Source organism: Dermochelys coriacea, chromosome 5, assembly GCF_009764565.3.
Source record: "Dermochelys coriacea isolate rDerCor1 chromosome 5, rDerCor1.pri.v4, whole genome shotgun sequence".
Taxonomy (NCBI): Eukaryota; Metazoa; Chordata; order Testudines; family Dermochelyidae; genus Dermochelys; species Dermochelys coriacea.
The window spans coordinates 137,360,363-137,384,955 of record NC_050072.1 but is presented as its reverse complement, the minus strand read 5'-3'; the positions used below and the strand labels follow the sequence as shown (position 1 = coordinate 137,384,955).

The 24,593-nt window shown below is 46.8% G+C and overlaps 2 protein-coding genes and 1 long non-coding RNA gene across 6 annotated transcripts in view; 2 read left to right on the top strand and 1 right to left on the bottom strand.

Annotated features, from left to right (window-relative positions):
* LOC122460470 overlaps positions 1–24,593 on the top strand; it is a 172,629-nt gene that overhangs the window by 79,573 nt on the left and 68,463 nt on the right. The window lies entirely within an intron of this gene.
* LOC119856428 (class I histocompatibility antigen, F10 alpha chain-like) overlaps positions 1–24,593 on the bottom strand; it is a 62,409-nt gene that overhangs the window by 11,124 nt on the left and 26,692 nt on the right. The window contains exons 3-8 of one of the 4 annotated variants that reach the window (XM_038403931.2): positions 22,665–22,940; positions 20,932–21,207; positions 18,941–19,042; positions 18,513–18,545; positions 11,526–11,567; positions 10,468–10,983 (exon numbers count right to left, since the gene is read on the bottom strand). In XM_038403931.2, the coding sequence (XP_038259859.1) occupies positions 10,979–10,983; positions 11,526–11,567; positions 18,513–18,545; positions 18,941–19,042; positions 20,932–21,207; positions 22,665–22,940 (734 nt within the window). In that variant the 3' untranslated portion in view covers positions 10,468–10,978. Of the gene's footprint in view, positions 1–10,467; positions 10,984–11,525; positions 11,568–18,512; positions 18,546–18,940; positions 19,043–20,683; positions 20,849–20,931; positions 21,208–22,664; positions 22,941–24,593 lie in introns of those variants that run through there. The other 3 variants (XM_043515421.1, XR_006281756.1, XM_043515422.1) reach the window with 3 other exon arrangements.
* On the top strand, positions 4,530–7,153 carry LOC122460451. Its single transcript, XR_006281759.1, has 3 exons — positions 4,530–4,801; positions 6,972–6,977; positions 7,110–7,153. It is a non-coding gene; the product is annotated as an uncharacterized LOC122460451 (long non-coding RNA).

The window sequence follows — 24,593 nt, the reverse complement described above, 5'->3', positions numbered from 1 at the left end:
CCAGGTGCAGGGGGGTGGGTAGAACATTGCATCATGGGATACCTGCTCAGAATGCGGCAAAGTAATTTAACTACATCACAACAACAGACGCACTGGTTCAGAAGGAAAGTTGTTGTGCTTGTGCCCTGTCTCTGGAGTCACACAGGTGTGGTAGAAAAACATAGACAGGAAAACCTGTCCTATGCAGACAAGGCCTAAGATTAGAGTTTCTTTCCTATTCCCCTTTAGATGAAACCACCTGGATTCCCTTCGTAGCCCAGGGACTGTAAGTACACTGTGAAGTTCCTTTCACTCGACATTACCACGAGTTCATAAAAGCAGCCAGTTAAATGTATAACAGAATGTCTAATTATAATTTTTATTTCATTCTAGGTTGATCAGGTATTTTGAGATACCAGGGAATTAGATTCAATATCTTTTCTCTGCCATGACTCTGAAGTGAACATTTTGATATTTTTTCTGATGTGTCTGTATAAAAAAATGAAGTAGAAAGCTAATCAGAAAAGAAACATATTGTAGTTAATGCATCTGGATTCTAAATCTCTGCAGATTAATCCCCCAACCCTGTGGAGTATGTACAAGAAATGTGGTCATGGATTTCACATTCTTAGTCCAGGGCTTTGTAGAGGAGACATGTATCATGAAGGAGAACTACAGACCCATGACACTGGTAGTGTGTAATTCTAAGGGTAACAATCAGCAACTCAGTCATCTAGATAACCCATCTAGATTTAGGAATGCATGGTACCTGTAGGGAATAAACAGCAGAGCCCTCCTAGACTCTGTAATTTAAAAGAAACATGTCAAGAGACTTTACTGAAGGTCCCGTCTCACCCCATGAAGGCCCACTTTTGCATTCTTCTCCTCTGCAGATGAATGATTCTGAGAAACTCAGACCCATGTTATTCCTCCTCGTGCAAAGCAAGAAAATCACAAATAAACTATCATCCCCACCAAGCCTAGGTCAGGACATTGCATTTCAAACCCAGTGGAGACCATTATTGCTCATGAATGCATCCATTTTATTAAATAATTTACTGTCAAGTATATATGAAAAGTCACAGATAATAAGGTTGTAGTTGCATGGCAGCAAAAGTCTCTTCTTATTCTCTATTGGTGCTCATACCATGTTCCTCCCCACAGTGTCTGAGCACCTTTCAGTAGTGTGATAAGCAACCTTCTGTCATATGTTTTTTGTTCTTTCATCCTTTCTGGGGGGAAGTGTGTGCATTGGAAGAGTTCTGCTATGCTTGTTGCAATAAGTGAACATGTTGATATGTATTTATATTAGAGAAATCAAAGTCAAAGCACTTGGAGTAAATGATGGTCAGGTTGGTGACGATCCTTAGTTCCTGGGGGAGTTCATTCCACCACCTGAGACCAGCCACAAAGACAGTTCTCTCTCCCGCACAAATAAACATTACAGTTATTGTGGCCTGTTTCATTGTGCTTGAGTTGCAATGAAAGTTGCTGTCTGTGGTCTTCATCACAGGGCTATAGGAAGTTTTTATATAACCTTGGCTGAGGCCACGGAGCACCCAGAAGACAAGGCCCAAGATCTTGAACACAATTTGATATTTGGTGGGCAGGCCATGCAGGGAGTGGAGGACAGGTGTGATATGCTCACAGGGCTTGTGTTGCAGAGAAGATGCACTGCAGCATTCTGTACTAGCTGAAGGTCCCCTGGCACTGATGGTTTCATGGCCAGGCAGGTCACATTGCTGCAGCCCTGCTGAGGGGTGACAAAGCTGTCAGTAACTGAGGCCAGATTTTTGTCTACCAGGAAGGAACAGCATCTCCTAGCCAAGGGTAGATGATAGAGACCATTATTTGTGGATGCTGCTATGTCAGGGATTAGTGTTAGCAATGGCTCCTCGACTATGGTCTGAACTGACAAATTGTGTTGATGGAGGAGTTGATCAGAGGACATTCAGAGCTTCTTGAAAAATCATAAACAAATCCCATCACAATGTGGGAATCTTATCTCAGCCTCTTGCCCTACACGACTGTTCCAGGAATGTGATTTATTCTCTGCTTTATAGCCATTGCGTATCCGCATTACATGGCCACTCCAGCCTGGCCTGATGCTCTGACATTCATGGGAAATGGCAAAGATGATATTCACTTGGTGAATCCCTAGTAAGGGCACTTTTAGGATTTCTTGCCTGTGTGAATTCTCATCCCAATGTGCAGAAAGAATAGCAAATATGTCAGGCAACCAGATTGACTTAACAGGAAGGCCAAAGCACAATTGGAGTTGCAACTAGCAAGGGATGTGAAGAAGGGCTTCTACAGGTATGTTAGCAACAAGAAGAAGGTCAGGGAAAGTGTAGGACCCTAACTGAATGGGGAGGCAACGTAGTGAGAGATGATGTGGAAAAAGCTAAAGCACTCAATGCTTTTTTTGCCTTGGTCTTCACAGACAAGGTCAGCTCCCAGAATGCTGCACTGGGCAGCACAGTGTGGGGAGGAGGTGAGCAGCCCTCAGTGGAGAAAGAACAGGTTAAGGACTATTTAGAAAACCTGGACATGCACAAGTCCATGGGGCCAGATGCAATGCAGCCGAGAGTGCTAAAAGAGTTGGTTGATGTGATTGCAGAGTCATTGGCCATTATCTTTGAAAACTCATGGCGATCAGGGGAGGTCCTGGACGACTGGAAAAAAGCAAATATAGTGCCCTCTTTTTAAAAGGGAAGAAGGTGAATCTGGGGAACTACAGACTGGTCAGCCTCACCTCAGTTCCTGGAAAAATCATGGAGCAGGTCCTTAAGGACTCCATTTTGAAGCATTTGGAGGAGAGGAAGCTGATCAGGAATAGTCAACATGGATTCAGCAAGAGCAAATCATGCCTGACCAACCTGATTGCTTTCTATGTTGAGATAACTGGCTCTGTGGATATGGGGAAAGCGGTGAATATGATATATCTTGACTTTTGCAAAGCTTTTGATACGATCTCCCACAGTATTCTTGCCAACAAGTTAAAGAAGTATGGGTTGGATGAATGGACTATAAGGTGGATAGAAAGCTGGCTAGATTGTCGGGCTCAACGGGTAGTGATCAATGGCTCCATGTCTAGTTGGCAGCCGGTATCAAGTGGAATGCCCCAGGGGTCGGTCCTGGGGCTGGTTTTGTACAACATTTTCATTAATGATCTGTATGCTGGGTTGCACTGCACCCTCAGCAAGTTTGTGGATGACATTGAACTGGGGGGAGAGGAAGATACGCTGGAGGGTACAGATAGGGTCCAAAGTGACCTAGGCGCATTGGAGGATTGGGTGCAAAAAAATCTGATGAGATTCATCAGAGGACAAGGACAAGTGCAGAGTCTTGCACTTAGGACGGAAGAATCCCATGCACGGCTACAGGCTGGAGACCGACAGGCTAAGCAGCAGTTCTGCAGAAAACTGGGGATTACACTGGACGAGAAGCTGGATATGAGTCAACAGTGTGCCCTTGTTGTCAAGAAGACCAACAGCATATTAGGCAGGCCTGGCTGTGTGGGGAGCTGGGGAGTCCCAGGCCAGCATGCAGGGTTCCCCCGACAACTGGCTTCTAGGAACCTGACAGCAGATCCTTCTGCTGAGCTCTTCCCTCTCCACTGATGACTCCCAGTTTGTAGAGTTTTGCTGGGAAACTTCCCCAGCCAGGCTGAGTTCGCCCCCCAGCTCCCTAACGGAGACCAGTCACCACATGGCCAGCTCTGCTCTGGCTTCCAGTCCAGGGCTGGCCTGCGGGAAGTGTCTCTGGATGCTGGGCTGGGAGATGACAGTTTGGAGTTTAGTCCAGTTCTGTAATCTGCACCTTGAGCCCTGCACCCCGTGTGGTGAGGGGAAATCCTGGGACAAAGCCGCCTGACTCCTGCCTGAAGTGGCTCCCTGCCAGCAGAGATCAGCCCCTCTGCCGTGTCCGAGGAGTCCAGAATCATCTCTGAACCTGAGGATCATTCATGGAGTTTGTGAGTGCACCATCTTTTAGTTAGTCAGTCCGGGAATTTGTTTTGGGGACCCCCTACTCCCTGAACTGTGTCCTCAAGCCAGGCAGTATGGGTTTGGGGATTTTATCACCGGCTGCATATTAAACCTGTGGAGGGACTTACCACCTTCTCCCACTTGTGAGTCCTTTGGGCTGTACTGAACCCAGTAAGCCACCCTGCTAAAAACTGCAGACAAGATATCGTGGTCATAGGTCATCAAGGGCCCCAACAAAGTACGCGTACCAATGGGACACTAATCTTACATTTGCTACATCAGGTCACGTGACTGGGGAAAGTCACGGGTATTGTCAGCGTGGGCACTAAGAATAGTGTTTTACCCCGTTGTGTTATATTTGTCTCCTGTTTAATATAATTACTGTGTTGAATATATTCTATGTATTTGTGTTATTTCTTGGAAGTCTTCAACTTTCTGGCAAGTAAGTGGGGGTTACCCTGTGGTTGGAATTTTCCTCCCAAGCTACCCTGGGGACCCTGCCAGGAAGGAGTGAGGGTGGTGGAGGCACTGCCAAATAAATTCATAGGGAAACATAAAGAAGATACACCCTGCTGGGTGGGTGGTGGGATCCAGAAGAACCCAGACCTGTCCATCAAAACCTGTTCACAGATTGGCATTAAAGAAGGTAACCGGGTGGAGAAGGGGCGCGACCCTAATTCAAGAAACAATAGATGGAGACAGACAGAGGAGCACAAAGAAGCAATGGGACAACACTGGTCAGCACGATCAGTTGTGATAATAGGACACCAGCAACCTCACCAGAGTCAGGTTTTTTGCAGACACCTTGGAGGTATTTGAAGGAGGCTAATAAGGTAGAAGAGAAGAATGAGGGGGGATTTGATAGCTGCTTTCAACTACCTGAAAGGGGGTTTCAAAGAGGATGGCTCTAGACTGTTCTCAATGGTAGCAGATGACAGAACGAGGAGTAATGGTCTCAAGTTGCAATGGGGGAGGTTTAGATTGGATATTAGGAAAAACTTTTTCACTAAGAGGGTGGTGAAACACTGGAATGCGTTACCTAGGGAGGTGGTAGAATCTCCTTCCTTAGAGGTTTTTAAGGTCAGGCTTGACAAAGCCCTGGCTGGGATGATTTAACTGGGACTTGGTCCTGCTTTGAGCAGGGGGTTGGACTAGATGACCTTCTGGGGTCCCTTCCAACCCTGATATTCTATGATTCTATGATTCTATGAAGGTAGCCGTGTGGGTGTTGATAGGGGGCTTCTGCCAAGTGTGCGGGGCAGCATGGGGGGTGGGAGTTACAGCTGTGGGGGTGAGCTGAGAATTCTTAAAGACTCAGCAAGATTTCGACAGAGCATCAATGTGAGAACCTACAGAGAGGTCTGAGACCAAAATGACACCCATGTTATGGGCCTGAGTGAAAGGTAAGAGGCTGGTGGTATCCACAGTGATTGAGAAAGGCGGTACCAAGGAGAACCTGGGGCGGGAGGTGGGGGTAGATTAGGAGCTCTGTTTCAGCCACATTTATCTTGAGCTGATGGTGAGACATCTAGAAGGCGACAGAGACATAGGCCGAGATTTTCATCTGGAGAGAAGGAGACAGGTCACGAGCAGAGGTAGATCTTTGAGTCATCAGCACAGTCTTGGAGCATATCATGGGCCTCTGCCTCTTCAAAGAAACTCGAGTCACTGCTGGGAGACAGCTGGGCAATGTCTGGGCAAGGGGAGCAGCCCAGGGTATGATTGTTTTTAAGAGCTACTGGGACTAAGGGCATGTCTCCACCATTAGCAGCTACAGGTTTACAGGGGTTGTTCTTTCATCGACCTAAGTGCCTTCAGTGGGGGTTCGGTCAGCCTGTCTGTCACACAGGCCATGAATGCTTCAGAAGCTTAGGTTGATCTAAATTTTAGGTGTAGACAAGGCCTCAGAGCAGGTGACTTCCCCCAACTCTGCAGAGAAGCAAAGTGAAAAGGCTGCACCTGGAGCTAAAGGGAAGGTCAGGTGTGAGGAGACAAGTCTTAATGCGGCTGCTCTAGACACACAAAGAGAGTGAAGATAGAACTGAGAACTGCCTGGTATCTTGGGGCCATTGCTCCTACCCATATGGACTCTGCCTTAAGCTTCCCTTTGCCACACTAACAAACAAACCTTCTCCGCTGGATTCCAGGGGATGAATAAATGCTCCTTTGTTCTCCAAAGCTGCTTTGCAAAATACTGACTGGATTCCTAAGAAAGTGGGTCCAGAACCTCAAAGGGATTTAGGTGCCTCATTCCCATTGAAATGAACAGGAGCTGGGAGCTGAAACATCACTGAGGATCTGGGTGGTAAAGTCTGCACAAGAAGGTAAACAAAGGTGGATTCGCTGTAGGTGTAAATGGTGGGAAGCAGGAGGTGCTGGAGGCCAAAGGCCCAGTCCCAGAGTCATTCAGGCTGCACAGCCTGCCCTTGTGGGTCAGTGTGACCCTTGGAGCCTGGTCACTCCCAGAAGCCTGTTTAAAGGTAGAGCAGAGCACAGACCCTCTCAATCTGTGACAGACGAGCATATCAGCCCCCTCATCCATCCATGCCCTCATTCATGTTCCCCTTCCTGCAACCTGCCATCAGATCCTCAAGTGCCCTGTGCTGGGGGAACCCCTGGAGAGCTATAGCTAGTTCCCTGTCCGGGGGAGCCAAGGGGAGGTGCAGAGCTGTTCACTGCTGCACCCACACAGCATAAGCTGCATGACTTCCCCTCCCCCGATGAGTGGGGGAAGGGGAGTGTATGGAAACCTACATGGGGAGAGGTTCCCACAGCTTCCCTGCCAGTAAACCATCCAGTTCACGGGTTCCTCTCACTGGCCTCAGACAGCTCCCCCTTCTCCCCATATCACAGTCCATGGACCCCTGTGTCCCAGTGCCCCCTCCCACGGTGCTGAGCCTGCCTCCCTAGGGCCTTGTCTTTACCAGGAGAAGAGCTGTTTTCTTGCCATGTGTTACACAAAACACAGTGACTAACAGGAGCTAACATCTGTGTGAAGATGAGGTAGGTGTCAGTTTAACATGAGTCAGCAGGTCAAGGAAATTACACATGGCCTTGTCTATACTAGGATTTTAGCCCATGTTCCCTGACACACTGTGAGAAACACCTGTTGTCTAGTGTGGACATACCCTACACCAGCAGACTGGACAATCAGAGAAACTACTTCATTCCTATGGACCCCAAATCAGAATTCAACAGATATATATTGTATACATTGTTTAAAGAAAAACAGCTGTGTACTAATTGTATGTTGTTAACCTGAAACCATGGGCGGAGACATTATGTAATCTTTGACTATTGGCTACTGTGCTTATCTTGTCTTGCTGCTAGACCTATCCAGGGGCTTGGGACCACCTACCCCATCATTTCCCTCCGCCCATGGAAAATCCATATACATCACAGTAATCAACCGTTTGGCAGTGTCTCTGAGCCTAATAAGCAAAGTGACACTCCGCCAGCACTGTGCGTAATAAACCCACGTGCTTGATTCTACACTGTGTTCATTTTGTTCCTTCACACTGGCTGCTCCAGTACTTTCTACCACTAGGAGAGATGAACCCTGGGCACCAAGCACCCAAATTCCCAAGGGAGGAGCCACCAGCATGGCCCGGTTACACTGTGGTGTGATACAGTCACCCAGGTTAGCATTAACCCCAGCAAGCTCTGCAGGCTCCATGGGACAGGCACAGGGGATTGGCCCAGTCTGTGGAAGCTGGTAAGAGAGGGGTCTCCAGGCCATCTCTGTCTCTCACCTGCAGCCCTTACCAGCCTGTAGTGGGTCCATGCAGCCCCACTATGGGGGAAGGAATGAGGCAGCTCCCCTGCTGTTCTCCTGAGCTCACTGGACAACTAGTGCCAGGTGCAGCTGCAGCATTACTAACAGGGACAGATACAGTACAATCAGCTTCACTGGAACAAAAGGGAGTATGGACACGCTAACCTGGAGTATCTGCAAGGTTCTTACAGGGCGCCCGTGTGAGTTTTAGTTAAAAGCTGCTTTCCACTAAGTGGAAATTATAAGGTTTCGTTGTTGCTAGAGAAATTGTTATAGCGTATTAGGGGTTCTGATTGGTTAGATGTAGGGTATAGTCATGCTTTGAGTAAAACAATTGGCGAAGGTATTATAAGAACTCTCATTTTAACTATATAATGAGGGTGAGATAACAAGCTGATTGGAATGTAACTCGGGTACGGCTCAAGACCAGAACTACTAGGATTTTTAACCCTTGCATGACCAGACTGTGGAGAAGCCAGAGCCCCAGATGACACAACGCTGACTGGCCATTAGGAGATGTCTGTCTGCTTTATTGGAAGTGGTGAGCATTAGTATTCTGCTGATCAGTTGTTGATTGCTAATAAATACATGTACATGTTTAAGAATATTCACTGTGTGATAAAGGCTCTTTCACTGGAAAAAGGTCCTGTTAACTCGTAGAGGGTCATTGCAGCCCGAGGGGGAGGAGAGAGCTGTAAATTGTGAGGGCAAAAGAGGAGGTCTTAAGTGGGCTTCCACAGGGATCTGTTCTGGGTCCAGTGTTTAACATTGTTATTAATGACCTGGATGTAGGTACAGAGACCATACTGATCAATGCTGCAGCTGACACAAAGTTGCAGGGCGGGGTGGGGGAAGAGGTTGCCAAAACTTTGGAGGACAGAGCTAAAATTCAGAGGGCTCTTGATAAATTAGAGAACTGGGCAATAGACAACAAAATGAAATTCAACAAAGAAATGTGGGTGAACCACGTAGGGAAGGAAAACCAAATGCACAAATACAGAATGAGGCAAACTGGCTCGGCAGCAGCACTGCTGAGAAGGATCTGGGAATGGTGGTGGGTGGGTATTTGTTAGTGGAAAGGCTTGAATCATAAAAGATGAAGAGTTCAGGTGTACTAAGTGTTTCTTTCAAACTCTGATAATTATGGTAAATAAACCACAAAAGTCTGAAAAAGTTTTGAATATCTGCATATAGATAGATGAACATATGCCTACAATAACCATATTTGACAAAACTCATACACAACTTAACTGTTGTCTGAAAGTATTTTTAATGCTTATATTTGCATCTATTTGACATTTTTCTAAATACTTTCTCAAAGTTTCAGATAAATTGGAGACAAGTATCAGAGGGTTAGCTGTGTTAGTCTGTATCCACAAAAACAACGAGGAGTCCGGTGGCACCTTAAAGACTAACATTTATTTGGGCATAAGCTTTCGTGGGCCCATGAAAGCTTATGCCCAATTAAATCGGTTAGTCTTTAAGGTGCCACGTGACTCCTCTATCTTTCCTGGAGTTTATTTTTAGGCTATACAGTGGTTTGATTTTTTTTTCATTTAATACACTAAAGATATAAACAATATAGGCCCTGGGTATATTTCACAGCATTGTATCTGTTTGTTGAACAGGGGCACTTGTGATGTGAAAAATGTTTCTCTTTAGTCTGGACTGTGACTATATCTTGACCAAGAAATTTGGACCTTGACAAAAAATAAACTAACTACCCCTGCATTAAGGGATGCTCTGAAGAGGACAGTGATCAATTGTTCTCCAGGTGCACTGATAGTAGGAGAAGGGGGAATTTAGGTTACACACTAGGAAAAACTTTCTAGCTATAAGGACAGTTCACTGTGGAACAGGTTGTCACAGACTCGCAGGCCAGTGCTCTCTTGGCTCCATATGGCCCTGGGAGGAACCGGCCTTTAGAGTATTGACCCTACATAAGGTCATGCTTTGCTCAAGGTTTAAGTTGTAGGCTTCTCCTCCGCCTCCCAGTACCACACGTCTGAGCCTCCAGCATGCATGTCTCTCTCTAGCCTGCAGTGATTTTCAGCCAGCGCAACGCAGAAGGGTTTATTGTATGTCTGGAACAGAGCACAAGATGTTCTCAGAGGTGTCCATCTGGGTCTCCCCCATCCAGGTAGTCTTAGACCGCTCTTTGTTCCCAGCCCAGAAGTGACTTCCTTTCTGCAGCCCACCCTATATCACCTCCAAGGCCCCGCCTCCATCTTTGTCTTCTTTCACAGGCAAACAGATCTCCAAGTGACTCTCTCTTCGGCTCTTTGTTCTCTCTGCTGCCCATAACTGGCTGGCTCCAAGTTCGGATGGGCCTTCGAGTCATCAGTCGCTAAGTTGCAAAGTGTCCAGGCCATGGTCTGCGGTTCAGTCTGCTAGACTGGGTCACACCTGGTCCTCTGTAACAATAGACACCTCCCCTCCCACCTGGGTTAGACATGCAGCACATTGGGGAAACAGAGGCACGGTTTATGTATGCAATGTTAGGAAAATATCCCACTTCATCACACAGGTTGCCTAGAGAGGATGTAGAACCCCCTGTCATTGGAAGTTTTTAACAACAGGTTGGACAAACACCTGTCAGGGATGGTTTAGGTTTACTTGGTGCTGCCTGAGATCAGAGGCTTGACTTGACGACCTCTTGACAGCCCTACTAGCCCAGCATTTCTATGGCTCTATGAATGGTGAAAAGGACATTTGAGGCACTTATAAACTAAACGCAGACACTTATTCCTGTCCAACAGACTTCCTCAGCTGATGATGGCAACAGCACTACCAGCTGCAAGTAGACCAGGCCATTTACCATGTTATAATCATGAAATTCTACAGAAAAGAAAGACATCCCCCACCACAGACACACTAGCAGTTACTGCTCACAGATCTAGCATACTGTACAGGGTGTGCAGACAGCACTGCACAGCCAAAGCACTGAGTGCACACACTAAACGCTAGCAAATACTAAAAACTCTTACTAAAAGCAAATTTTGGAAATTATTTTGTGCAAATAAAACATTACAGAAAACTATTACATCTGAAAAGCAAAAAGTGGTTCAGTGAGCAGATAGATGAGGCCACAAATCCCACACAGGACACTCCAAGTGCCAGAGAAAAGCTAGGGAGAGGTTGATTGGTTCTTGTAGGGAGACAGAGCAGAGCAGAGCTCATCCATCTTCCTCTCTGGGGTCCCCTCAGGTTGTGGCACAGACTCCAACAGGCTCAGTTAAGCTGCAGAAGTTAAACACAGGCAACGTCTATTAAAGGGAACCTGCCATAATGTTTTGCAATGACAGTGCACACTGCTGTGGGACGATCACCCTTGTGGCTGCAGTGTTCAGTGGACAAAATCTCTAACCCCGCTGACAAAGCTTGTAGCTCCAGTGTCAGAGACCCATGTTCCTGGAGTCCCAAGTGCTGGGCTCTGTCCCTGCTGCTTCCTCCCTGCAGTTCACTGGAGACTGTTCTCTGAAGCAGCTGGAGTTATCTTTACAAAAGCTGAGCTCAGCCCACACTGTACCAGCAGCCACAGAGAAATCCCTCTCACTACAGTTTTTCACACCTAAATTAATCTCAGAGAAAACAAGGGGATTTGGCTGCAAATCTGTTCCTGCACCCCCAGTGTGAATAGAAGGGAAAGAAGAGATCCAGAACCCCCGTCCCGCTCCTTGGGGCTGGTTTGCTAGAGGGTCCAATGACTTGGACTAGGTCTCTCTCTCTCCAGAGGCCTCAGTGAGAGCAGTGAACCCTAGGCTACAGCCTCCATCACTTACCCTTGACAGATAGGTCAGAGCCACTAGATCCTGGGTCATTTGCTGTGCAGAGGAGGAGGAGAAGAGAGAGGATATTAGTGTGTCTCACAGGGCAGGGTATCAACGTAGTTAGTAGATACGGGGACTGCTATCCAAAGGGAACAGTCATCACCTCACTCTTCCCTAGCAGTGAGCTGGTTGGTGTACAGACCAGTCTACAGGGCAGCTGCCCTGGATTTCCATTATTCACATGCAAAAACTGTCACCACTGCAGGGGTTCAGCACTGCTATGTGCTCTTCATGCCTCGTCAGAATGGGAGCCCGGAATACGCAACATTCAACGGCTGGTAAAGCAGGAGATGCTGGGCTAAGGATACTCAGGCCAAACAACCTCAACTCTGCTCCCTTCGGTCTGTGCCCAGAGGGGTCCCTCAAGCAGACCACAGACGTCACCCTCTCCCCTGCCAATGAACAGCAATTCCTGCCTTAATCAGTGGCGCTACAACGAACAGTGTGGATGGCATGAAGAGGCATGCTGATTTGGGGTGGTGCTGGGCACACAGACAAGGACAAGTTGGTTTGGCATGGTGCTGTTCTACTTCCTGTTCCTATTCCCAGACCCACTGGGGCAGAGTTCGAGTTGTGTGGGAAGCATCATTCTACCTCTGCATATCCTGGTTTGCCAACCTTTGACTTCTGGGAATTAAACACACTCTAGGAAAGGGGCGTGGCCTCCCTCAGAGGCTCAGAGCAAGGGAGGGCCAGACCTCGGCTGCCATGCAGGAAGCAGAAGGGCAGGATGGGAACTGGACATATAAGAGGCGAGCCCTGCAGCTCAGTTGAGCAGGAGTTGCTTAGGAAGTCACACGCTTCCAGCCTGCTGCTGGAGGCCTTGGAAGACTCCTGGTATCTTGGGTGCGTCCTTGGGACAGCAGAACTGCTAGAAGTCCGACGCTGAGGAGCTGCTGGGATTGCCACTGGCAGTGTGCACTGTGGGGAGATGGAGGACCACCCGGGGTTCAGCTACACACCAGCAGGAGGAAAGGGAAGAGGAAGGGAGGAAGTAGCCCAGGGGCAGCTTACTACTGTCCAGCTACGTTGCTGGCTGTCACTAGCTCAGTGTGCTGCGGCTGGATCCCCGCTGAGCCAGTGGCAGACCGCTATGCCATTGTTACAGCCCTGGACTGGGACATGGTGGAGTCGGGTGGGCTCATGTTCCCCTGCCACCCTAACCCCGGGGTTGGCAGCCTCCCCACCTTAGGCCAGGAGGCCTGAGCAAGTCGATAGCCCCTGCCTGAGCCCTAGGCTGTTCCCTGCTCTACCCTGCCAGAGGGTTGGCGCCTTAGACTGCCAACTGCCCCCTTGCTTAGACTGTTGTTCCAGGAGCGTGTCAGTAAAGGGGTGTGGCCTCCCTCAGAGACGGACACCAAGGGAGAGCCACACCCGGCTACACGCTTACACACACCCATTCTGACAGGACAAAGGGAGCCCACGGCAGGGCTGAGCATCTACAACCTTAACTCCCCATTAACAAAGTTCTTGCACGTGAATTTCCGTTGTTCTGGAGTAACGAGGAGGAGGAAGGGAGGCACAACTGAGGGCCAGCTGTAGGAGGAAGGGTGATGCTCTGAGGAGGTTTTGTTGGCACTGCTCAAACCCCCTCCGTTACCCGCGGAGGTACCCCTGAGAGGATAAAGAGAGAGCTGGAGGACTACACCCTAGCAGGGCAAGGCAGATCTGTGCATTTTATACCAGCTCTTGGTGCCAGGCATTAGATGGCCTCCGAGACAGTCGATAATTTATGTAAATATTTCCCACAGTTTTAGTCTTTGTCCTATTGCTAAAGCTAATTACAAGAGACAACTGAGGAGGGGATTTGAACTTGTGGTCAATGAGGCGACAGAATGGTGCTGATCTGAAGTCAATGGAAAGACTCCCATTGGCTTCACAGGCTTTGGATCAGGCGCAGATTTCACGAGCACTGAAACCCAACTTTCAGGTAAGTCAAAAGAAATGTAACATTAAAAGCAGGTCAGACACCTTTGGGGTCACACTCAGCCACACACAGCACAGCTCTAGGGGGATAATAATTCAGCCTAACACCACCGTATACATTCCTGACTATCACCTTGTCTACACAAGCAAAACTTGGACCCATACCCAAAAGCAATGCAATTCCACCAGAGAGAGCAAAGATGGAGCTATTGAGGAGATGGGGTTCAGGTGTTTTTAACCCTTGTATCATCTAGACTTCCTCTGAGCAATGTTAGAGAACATGTGTCTATAGCCACTCTACACTACTGAAGAAGACCTCTCTTGAGAAAATAACAGAGCAGGGCACAGGTTATCCAACAAGTTCTTGGAATGTATTGGAGACAATTTTTCTTTCAGCAGGTGGAGAATGCTACTAGGGGAGAGGCTGTTCTAGAATCATAGAATATCACGGTTGGAAGGGACCTCAGAAGGTCATCTACTCCAACCTCCTGCTCAAAGCAGGACCAATCTCCAACTAATCATCCCAGCCAGGACTTTGTCAAGCCTGACCTTAAAAACCTCTAAGGAAGGAGATTCCACCACCTCCCTAGGTAACCCATTCCAGTGTTTCACCACCCTCCTTGTGAAAAAGTTTTTTCCTAATATCCAATCTAAATCTCCTCCACTGAACTTGAGACCATTACTCCTTGTTCTGTCATCTGCCACCACTGAGAACAGTCTAGATCCATCCTCTTTGGAACCCCCTTTCAAGTAAGTGAAAGCAGCTATCAAATCCCCCCCCCCCCATTCTTCTCTTCCACAGACTAAACAATCCCAGTTCCCTCAGCCTTTCCTCATTACTCATGTGCTCCAGCCCCCTAATCATTTTTGTTGCCCTCCGCTGGCCTCTTTCTAATTTTTCCACATCCATCTTGTAGTGTGGGGCCCAAAACTGGACACAGAACTCCAGATGAGGCCTCACCAATGTCGAATAGAGGGGAACGATCACATCCCTCGATCTGCTGGCAATGCTCCTACTAATGCAGCCCAACATGCCGTTGGCCTTCTTGGCAACAAGGGCACACTGCTGACTCATATCCAGCTTCTCGTCCACTGTAATCCCCAGGTCCTTTTCTGCAGAACTGCTGCCTAGCCACTCTGTCCCTAGTCTATAGCAGTGCATGGGATTCTTCCATCCTAAATTCAGGACTCTGCTCTTGTCCTTGTTGAACCTCAGCAGATTTCTTTTGGCCCAATCCTCTAATTTGTCTAGGTCCCTCTGTCTCCTACCCGTATCCTCCAGCATATCTACCTCTCCTCCCAGTTTAGTGTCATCTACAAACTTGCTGAGGGTGCAATCCATGCCATCCTCCAGATCATTAAAGAAGATACTGAACAAAACCAGCCTTAGACTGACCCTTGGGGCACTCTGCCTGATACCAGCTGCCAACTAGACATGGAGCCATTGATTACTACCCATTGAGCCCGATTCCTTGAGGACCTGCTCCATGATTTGTCCAGGCACTGAGGTGAGGCTGACTGGCTTGTAGTTCCCCAGACCTTCCTCCTCCTCTTTTTTACAGATGGGCACGACATTAGTCTTTTTCCAGTCATCTGGGACCTCCCCCGATTGCCATGAGTTTTCAAAGATAATGGCGAATGGCTCTGCATTTGACTCATTAGATTTGACTTTGACAAATAGGGAGGAACTGGTTGAGAATTTGAAAGTGGAACGCAGCTTGGGTGAAAGTGATCAAGAAATGATAGAGTTCATGATTCTAAGGAATGGTAGGAAGGAAAACAACAGAATAAAATAATGGATTTCAAGAAGGCAGACTTTAGAAAATTCAGGGAGTTGGTAGGTAAGACCCCATGGGAAGCAAAGTCTAAGGGAAAACACAGTTCAGGAGAGTTTGAAAGTTCTCAAGGAGACATTATCAAGACCACAAGTACAAACTATCCCACTGCACAGGAAAGAAATGAAGGATGGCAAGAGACCATGCTGGCTTAACCAGGAGATCTTTAATGATCTAAAAATAAAATAAAAAAGTCCTACACAAAATGGAAACTAGGTCTGTCAAGATTCCTTCCCCACTCTGAACTCTACGGTACAGATGTGGGGACCTGCATGAAAGACCCCCTAAGCTTATTCTTACCAGCTTAGGTTAAAAACTTCCTCAAAGTACAAACTTTGCCTTGTCCTTGAACCCTATGCTACCACCACCAAGCGTATTAAAAACAAAGAACAGGGAAAGAGCCCATTTGGAGACATCTTCCCCCCAAAATATCCACCCAAGCGCTACACCCCCTTTCCTGGGGAAGGCTTGATAAAAATCCTCACCAATCTGCATAGGTGAACACAGACCCAAACCCTTGGATCTTAAGAACAATGAAAAATCAATCAGGTTCTTAAAAGAAGAATTTTAATTAAAGAAAAAGTAAAAGAATCACCTCTGTAAAATCAGGATGGTAAATACCTTACAGGATAATTAGATTCAAAACATAGAGAATCCCTCTAGGCAAAACCTTAAGTTACAAAAAGACACAAAGCAGGACTATACATTCCATTCAGCACAGCTATTTTACCAGCCATTAAACAAAAGAAAATCCTACGCATTTCTAGCTAGATTGCTTACTAATTTTTTTACAGGAGTTCTGAAGAGCATTCCTGATCTGTTCCTGGCAAAAGCATCACACAGACAGACAGACAGCCTTTGTTCCCCCCTCCCCGCCTCCCTCAGCTTTGAAAGTATCTTGTCTCCTCATTGGTCATTTTGGTCAGGTGCCAGCGAGGTTATCTTAGCTTCTTAACCCTTTACAGGTAAAAGGGTTTTGCCTCTGGCCAGGAGGGATTTTATAGTTCTGTATATAGAAAGGTGGTTACCCTTCCCTTTATATTTATGACATGGTCAAATTCCAAAGATAACTGTAAACAAATAACACAAGTATGTAGGGAAAAAATTAGAAAGACCAATGCTCAAAACGAGATTAAACTAGCTTGAGAAAGTATAACAAAGAAACATTCTAAAAATACATTAGAAGCAAGAGGAAGACCAAGGACAGGGTAGGCCCATTAGTCAATGGTGAAGAAAAGTCAATAACAGAACATGTGAAAATGGGAAAAGGGCTAAATGACTTTTTTGTTTCAGTTTTCACTCAAACGTTTCATAGTGATTGGAAGTCTAACATAGTGAACACCAGTGAAATTGAGGTAGACTCTGAGGCTAAAATAGGGAAGGAACAAGTTAAAAATTATTTAGACAAGTTAGATGTCTTCAAGTCACCAAGGCCTGATGAAAAGCATCCTAGAATACTCAAGGAGCTGACTGAAGCGATATCTGAGCCAATATCTCTGAAAAGTCATGGAAGATGGGAAAGAGGACTGGAAGAGGGGAAATATAGTGCCAATCAATAAAAAGGGGATTAGGGACAACCCGAGGAATTACAGACCTGTCAGTTTAACTTCAGTACCCAGAAAGAAAAGGAGTACCCGTGGCACCTTAGAGACTAACAAATTTGTTAGTCTCTAAGTTGCCACGGGTACTCCTTTTCTTTTTGCGAATACAGACTAACACGGCTGCTACTCTGAGTACCCAGAAAGATAATGAGGCAAATAATGAAGCAATCAATTTGCAAACACTTAGAAGATAATAAGGTGATAAGTAACAGTCAGCATGGATTTGTCAAGAACAAATTGTGTCAAGCCAACCTGGTAGCTTTCTTTGACAGGGTAACAAACCTTGTGTATATGGGGGAAATAGTAGATGTGGTATATCTTGACTTTAGTAAGGCTTTTGATACTGTCTCACAGGACCGCCTCATTAACAAACTAGGGAAATATAACCTAGATGGTGCTACTAAAAGGTGGGTGCAGAACTGGTTGGAAAACCATTAACAGAGAGTAGTTATCCAAGAGTTCACAATCATGTTGGAAGGGAATAACAAGTGGGGTCCCTCAGGGATCAGTTCTGTTCAATGTCTTCATCAATGGTTTAGATAATGGCATAGAGAGTACATTTACAAAGTCTGTAGACGATACCAAGCTGGGAGGGGTCGCAAGTGCTTTGGAGGCTAGGATGAAAATTCAAAATGATCTGGACAAACTGGAGAAATGGTCTGAAGTAAATAGGATGAAATTCAATAAGGAAAAATGTAAATTACCCTATTTTGGAAGTTGCACACATAAAGAATTGGGAAATGACTGCTTAGGAAGGAGTACTGCAGAGAGGGATCTAGGGGTCATTGTGGATCAAAAGCTAAATACGAGTCAGCAGTGTGACACTGTTGCAAAAAAAGCAAACATCATTCTGGGATGTATTAGCTGGAGTGTTGTAAGCAAGACACGAGAAGTAATTCTTCCTCTCTACTCTGTGCTGATACAGCCTTAACTGGAGTATTGTGTCCAGGAAGGATGTGGACAAATTGGAGAAAGTCCACAGGAGAGCAACAGAATGATTAAAGATCTAGAAAACATGACCTATGAGGGAAGACTGAAAGAATTGGGTTTGTTTAGTCTGCAGAAGAGAAGACTGAGGGGGAGATCTGATAACCTTTTATGTACTTGAAAACTATTGTTACAAGGAGGAGGGAAAAAACTGTTTTCTTCAACTTCTGAGGACAGGAGAAGCAGCAATGGGCTTAAATTGCAGCAAGGGAAGTTTAGGTTGGACATTAGGAAAAAAATCCTGTCAGGGTGGTTAAGCACTGGAATAAATTGCCTAGAGAGGTTGTGAAATCTCCCTAATTGGAGGTTTTTAAGAGCAGGTTAGTCAGGGATGGTCTAGATAATATCTAGTCCTGCCATGAGTGCAGGGAACCGGACTAGGTGTCCTCTCGAGGTCCCTTCCAGTCCTATGATTCTATGGTACTAGAGCAATAGTTGGAGATTTCCCTAAAATCCTCATTGTAGACAAGGCCTATGAGTGGGAGCGAGGATCTCCTGTCAGAGCCTTTAGGCTAAAATCCACAAGCAAATACTGATGGCTGTTCAGGGATGGCCACTTGAAAAGAGGCGATGGGTCTCTTGTCACTTACCTGGAGCTACAGCGTAGCCATCTCCCTTCTTCCCTGCAGAGAGAAGGCAAATTTCAGTGAATGCAGCTCCCAAGGCAGGAATCGACTGCAATCAGTGTCTACAGCGAGTCCCTGGCAAAGCACAGCCCCCTGGCGCTCAGTAATGGACTCAAGGTCCCAGGCGCTCATGATGGGCAGGTGAGAAAGACACAATGAGACAGTTTCCAAAGACCTTGGCGCACTGGGTGCTGAGCTCTTCAGAAAACCTAACCCAATATAAACTGTAACCTGCACCCAGTTTCTGGGTCTGGCAGCTCCCTTTGGGAGTAATTAGGTCAGTCCCGCAGTGGGGCAGTTATACCGTACCGACACTGACTGCTGTATTGCTGTTGCCCTTAGGCAGGTGTGTCCAGCAAGTCCAGGGAATCCCCCCATCCCAGGCTCTTTACCTGGGTGTTTCTTTTTCCAGACGACTATTCCGATTATAACACCAATCAGGACAACTGCAGTGATAACTCCAGCCACAACGGGAATCAGATTGTTATTTGGTTCTGAAATGGAATGGAGAGAATGATCAATGGGGAAATGCCCCCACTAAAACCCCCCTTTCATCCCACTGCAGGGATCCGTCAGTCAGCTCCCCAGGTTAGGGCTAAGTCCTGCAACTCTCCACCTATTCCAGTGAGCTCCACGCAGCCACCATGCACCTACCATGCATTATACTCCACCATACAAAGTCCCGAACACAGCCTCTACCACTTCTAGTTTAAGTGCTAAATATTTATTATGATTTGAAGACTTTTATAACATTAACCAATCCTCATAAACCTAACTGTGGGAGAGCATGGATGTCAGTATCGTTCCTAAACAGGAAAGGGGGAAGACTTGCTGAAGATCACACAGTGAGGCAGTGCAAGAGCCAGGAATAGACCCCAGGAATTCTGGCTCCCAGCCCCTCCTGCTCTAACCCACTAGCTTCAACTCCCCTTCCAGAGACAGAACCCAGAAGTCCTGGCTCCCAGACCTCCTGCTCTAACCCACTAGCCTCCACTTACCTCCCAGAGCCAAGGACAGAACCCAGGCGTCCTGGTTCCCAGCCGCCAACTCCCCTTGATGATGCTGACTTTCATGACTAATGGAACAGTCCCATTGTGGGAGTCTGGTGACAAACTGGAAACTGACCTCAAAGCTCTGGATTTCCCTGCCATGAATGGAGTTACAGACACAATGCGTGTTTTTTGAGGGGGCAGGAAGTGAAGAGGGGATGACAGAGATATTTTAATACTGTTCTTGGTTTATATAAACCTTTTAAACCCCAAGTTCTTTATACACTTTTGGTTTCACTAATCAGCTTCTCCTGTTGTCTGAAAGAGCCACATAATAATAAAGCAATAAGAAAAATATTTCTAAGAGAATAAGGAAATGTGGTTTATGACACAAAAATTGGCAGGGGACATGGTAGCAGGATTGTGATGTGAAACCACCTGCTGACTAAAGTCCTGGTGCAGGCTGCCCTCTCAAAAATTGTTTGCACTTCCAAATACTGCATTTTTCCACATCCCGATTAACCAAGCAAAAAGATGGCTAGAAGGCAGCTCCATGTGTAAAAAATTCTTCCTCGACTTTCTTGTGCTAGGGACATAGAAGACTCTTCCCCACTGATGCAGGGCTCTAATCTGCCTCCTCGCTCCATTCCAAGGCCACACATACCCTCTCTTCCAGCATCACTGCACACAGAAACAAGCTGCTCCCAACATTAAACTCTGGTCACATGGGCAAGAACGAAGGGCCCGTAGAGCTATGTTTCTGAGAACCTGCTGAATCATAGGACTGGAAGGGACCTTGAGAGATCATCTAGTCCAGTCCCCTGCACTCATGGCAGGACCATGAGTGCCTGAAGCTGAGCCCAGGCTGCAAGCTAAAGCAAGACCAATTCTGTCTGGAAATAAGGGGCAATTTGAGCTTCCCCTAGGATGTGGTAAATTCTCCATCCCTTGGAGACTTTACATCTGGAATAGGCAATCTCTTTCTGAAGGATTAGATCTTGTTTGCCCACAGATGGCCAAACTGGATGCTAGGGTCCCTGTGTGATTTCCCGCTTCCCTGGGCTATGCAGGAGCTCAGATCAGATGATTAGAATGGTCCCTTCAGGCATTAATGTCCACTTGTTAATTTTCTCTCTTCAGAGACAGTGTATTGCTGAGATGTATCAAACAGACCCAGAGGCAGCAAACTGGAGAGCAAGACATGAGCCCCAGGCACTGTGGGTCCCAACTCTAGCACAAAAACTTGACTGCAGAGGGACAGGGCCAAAGAGGACAGGGCCTCACAGACCCTGAGGAAATTCCAGCTTCAGCCTATAAATTCGAATGAGAATTTTTCAGAGTTTGAGAGTAATGGATTCCTCCTTTCCCACTCGGAAAACAAACAAACTCCTTACCCCAGGAGACAGAGAGTGGCTCTAACAGGCTTTCATGCTCCACGTGACATGAATAATGGGCTTTGATCTTGGGATCAATCTCCATTGTCACCCAGGTCTGGTAGGTCCCGTCCCCACTGGGTAGGATGCCTTCAGAGTAGGTCTCCTGCTGTCTGCTCTCCCCATTTTTCAGCCAGGTCACAGTGATGTCCTGGGGGTAGAACCCTCTGACTGTACAGGAGAGGGTGGTGAGGCCATCGTGAGATGACCTGTCACTCACTCTAGCTGTTGGGCGCACTGAGAAAAAGACAAAATTGAAGTTACTGTAGTTGTTTTCAAGCTCTAAACCAGGCAGCTTTTGCTGGAGCTTTACAGCATGAAATTCTGAGACCCCAGCAGTGGGAGAGGATGAGAGTCCATGAGACGGAATCCCTCTGATGAGAGAGAAACCACCATGTTAGTGGATTCCTGTGCCGAATTCACAGCATCAGCAACGGTGAATCCTGAATCCAGGGCCCTGACCTGGCTTCTGCTCCCAACCACAGTGACACAAGTACCTTGAAAGGCTTCACTAAGCTCCAGATACAGATGTCAATCATGTGCTAGGTTCGTGCCCATCTCCTCTCAGTCCCTGGATTTGAAAGAGAGAAGAATCTTGCCCTAGCCAGGGAGCAAAAAAATGGGCTGGATAAACTGACCAATTAGAGATGGAAAGGGCCCATTTAACAAAAAGTGACACACAGTGCTAAATTGCCCCTCAAACTAGTTAGTATTAATTGGCTAATTTCTTGTAGTTTGTTACCAAATCTGTTTACCCCAATATTATGGATTTCAAAAGGATTTACCCTTATGTTGAACAATCAGTTTCCCAGCCCCTTGGCACTGAAATATACATTACACTGCTGTGTATGGCTTTTACCTCTTGGCATTTGTAAAGATGGCAAAGGACAAGATAATGTTCTGCTGAGGTTTGCGAGAGAAATAAGAAACTAGTATGTTGTAAAAAAACTGGGTACAAATTTCAAGTTACCTTGAACAGCAAATGCAAACTCTTTGGGAAGGGAAAGATTAGGGTGTGTAATGATGCTAACTAATTAGCATAAAATTAACGAGTAATAAAAGAACAAGTAATAAGTATGGAAGTGTTGCAGCAAAGGTAGGTCTTGAGGGAGAAAACTTTAAGGACAAAGGGACTCTTCTTCGAGGTTAGTATGGGGAGGGCAATTCCACATGTAGGGGATGGCATAGAAGAAAGCACACAGATGACTGTGGGAGAAGTTTGGACAAAGAGGCAACAAGAACAAAGCTACCGTCATTGGTGGAACACAGCGGTTGAGAGTAACATAAATATGATGGTATAGACAGTGAATGAGGAAGAACTGCATGGTGAATGAAGCTGGTGTACATAGAAGTGGTGGCTTTTCCATAATTAATCAAAGTGCTCTAAAATGCACACACAGACAGATTGCCTTGATAACGACTGTGTCACACCCGGGGAAGAGGTAGAGTTTGTCCTGTAAATTTTGGCTCATTTGGTCAGCTTCTCTACAGTGAGCTGCTTTTAACATTTTCAATTTCTTATCTTTTTTTCCAGCAGAGCTGGGGGGGGAAGGGGAAGGGTTATTTCCCCACCAATCCCTGGGACCAAGTTAGCTCAACTGCCCCCCACCCCCTGCTCCATTTTGGAACTGGGACTGAGGAATGGAGATGTAACCAGTAGTGACCTCCTGGGTGGGACTTGTCCCCCATCTTACCTTTCCTCTGCAGAGTTTCCTTCCCATATTCTAGAGAACTCCTTAGCCAGGGAATACATTCCTCCTCCAGATAGCGTTTCCACCGCTGGTTGTCACCTATTTCAATATCCCATCTCTTCTTGGTGATCTGAGCCCCAATATCCGCTGCTACCCAAGTCATGGTCTCCTTATCGAAGGTAAGGAAGTCTCGTCCGTCATATGAATCCTGGTAAAACCCCTGAATGACGTTGTCTTCCGAGAGATCACAGCCGTATATCGTCTGGATAACGTGAAACCCTGAAACACAGCTGAGGGTCAGCAGCAGCGTCTCTCTGAAAATCTCACCAAGACCCCATTGTAGGCAGCCCAGTGGGTCCTCCCCTTCCTATTGGGGCTTCCCTCCCCTGAGAAATGGGGTTCCCACTTATGCCGTTGGGTCCTACACCCTCCCAGCTTCTTTCAGGAGGGAACCCAAACCCGCCATGGGTGCTCCCCCCTGCCCACACACTGCAGAGAGCTCACAACCTTCAAGGAGTACCTCACTGCTGCTTGTTCTTGTATGTTCCCTGCAGTGGTGCAGTGTGGCACAACCCCAAAGAGAGTACTCCGGATTTTGCATGGATCTATCCCCTCCATCTCTCTGAGCATCCCCCCAGTTCTGGTAGGGAGGGTCATTTTAGGAAAGAGAGAGTGCGCAGAGGGTCTGTACCCCACTCTCTTCTGCTCTGGTTTTATTAATTTTGCAGGGTCCTCAGGGTCGCTTGGTCCCCCACCTCCTCCATTCATAGTACCCCCATGTCTCTGTGGGGAGTGCGTACAGGAGGTCTGTCCCTGACACTAACCTCTGCTCTGGTTTAAGGAACTCACAGAATCCCCAGGGTCCCTCTGTTTCCCTGCCCCATCTTCCCTGCACCCCCAGCTCAATCTAGGATCAGCAAAGCACCAACTTTGGATGCTTGGCCTCTTTTTCACAAGGCTACTGTCTCTAGGTGATTTCCTGTAAGGATCAGGCCACTGACGGCTCTTAGTTCAGCTGGCCACCATTTTCCTACGGCCAGGCTAATCTTTACAACAACGGCCGCCATCTTGCACACAACCAAGAGCAGACTCAGTTAATACAGCTACCCCTGGGCTGACAGGAGGCAGGCAGGGAGACTGAGGGTGGGATGGGGACAGGAAGGAGAATTTAGGGGAGAGGGAGGGAGGGAGGCTATGGTGAACAGAGATCACTGTGGGAATTACGAGGAAGACTGAAAGGTATGGGGAACGGATCAGACCCCCTCGCTTGGCAAACAGGGCAGAATGTGGGGGCACAAAAATAACCCACACATGGCGTCATAAATATAAAGGGAAGGAGTTAAGAAGTTCTGATACAGTACTATAAAATCCTCTTATCTGTAAAGGGTCAGAAACTCGGGTAACCTGGCTGGCACCTGACCAAGAAATGACCAATGGGGGACAAGATCCTTTCAAATTGGGAGGGGTGAGAGGCTTTGTCTGTCTGCGTGATACCTCTGCCTGGGGACCGATCAAGGAAACAAGCAATTCAACTCCTATAGAGTTAGTAAGCAATCTAGCTAGAAATGCGTAGGATTTTCTTTTGTTTAATGGCTGGTAAAATAGCTGTGCTGAATGGAATGTATAGTCCTGCTTTTGTATCTTTTTGTAACTTAAGGTTTTGCCTAGACGGATTCTCTATGTTTTGAATCTAATTATCCTGTAAGGTATTTACCATCCTGATTTTACAGAGGTGATTCTTTTACTTTTTCTTTAATTAAAATTCTTCTTTTAAGAATCTGATTGATTTTTCATTGTTCTTAAGATCCAAGGGTTTGGGTCTGTGTTCACCTGTAACAATTCGTGAGGATATCATCATCAAGCCTTCCCCAGGAAAGGCGGTGTAGGGCTTGGGGGAATAGGACTCCAAGTGGTCCTTTCCCTGTTCTTGTC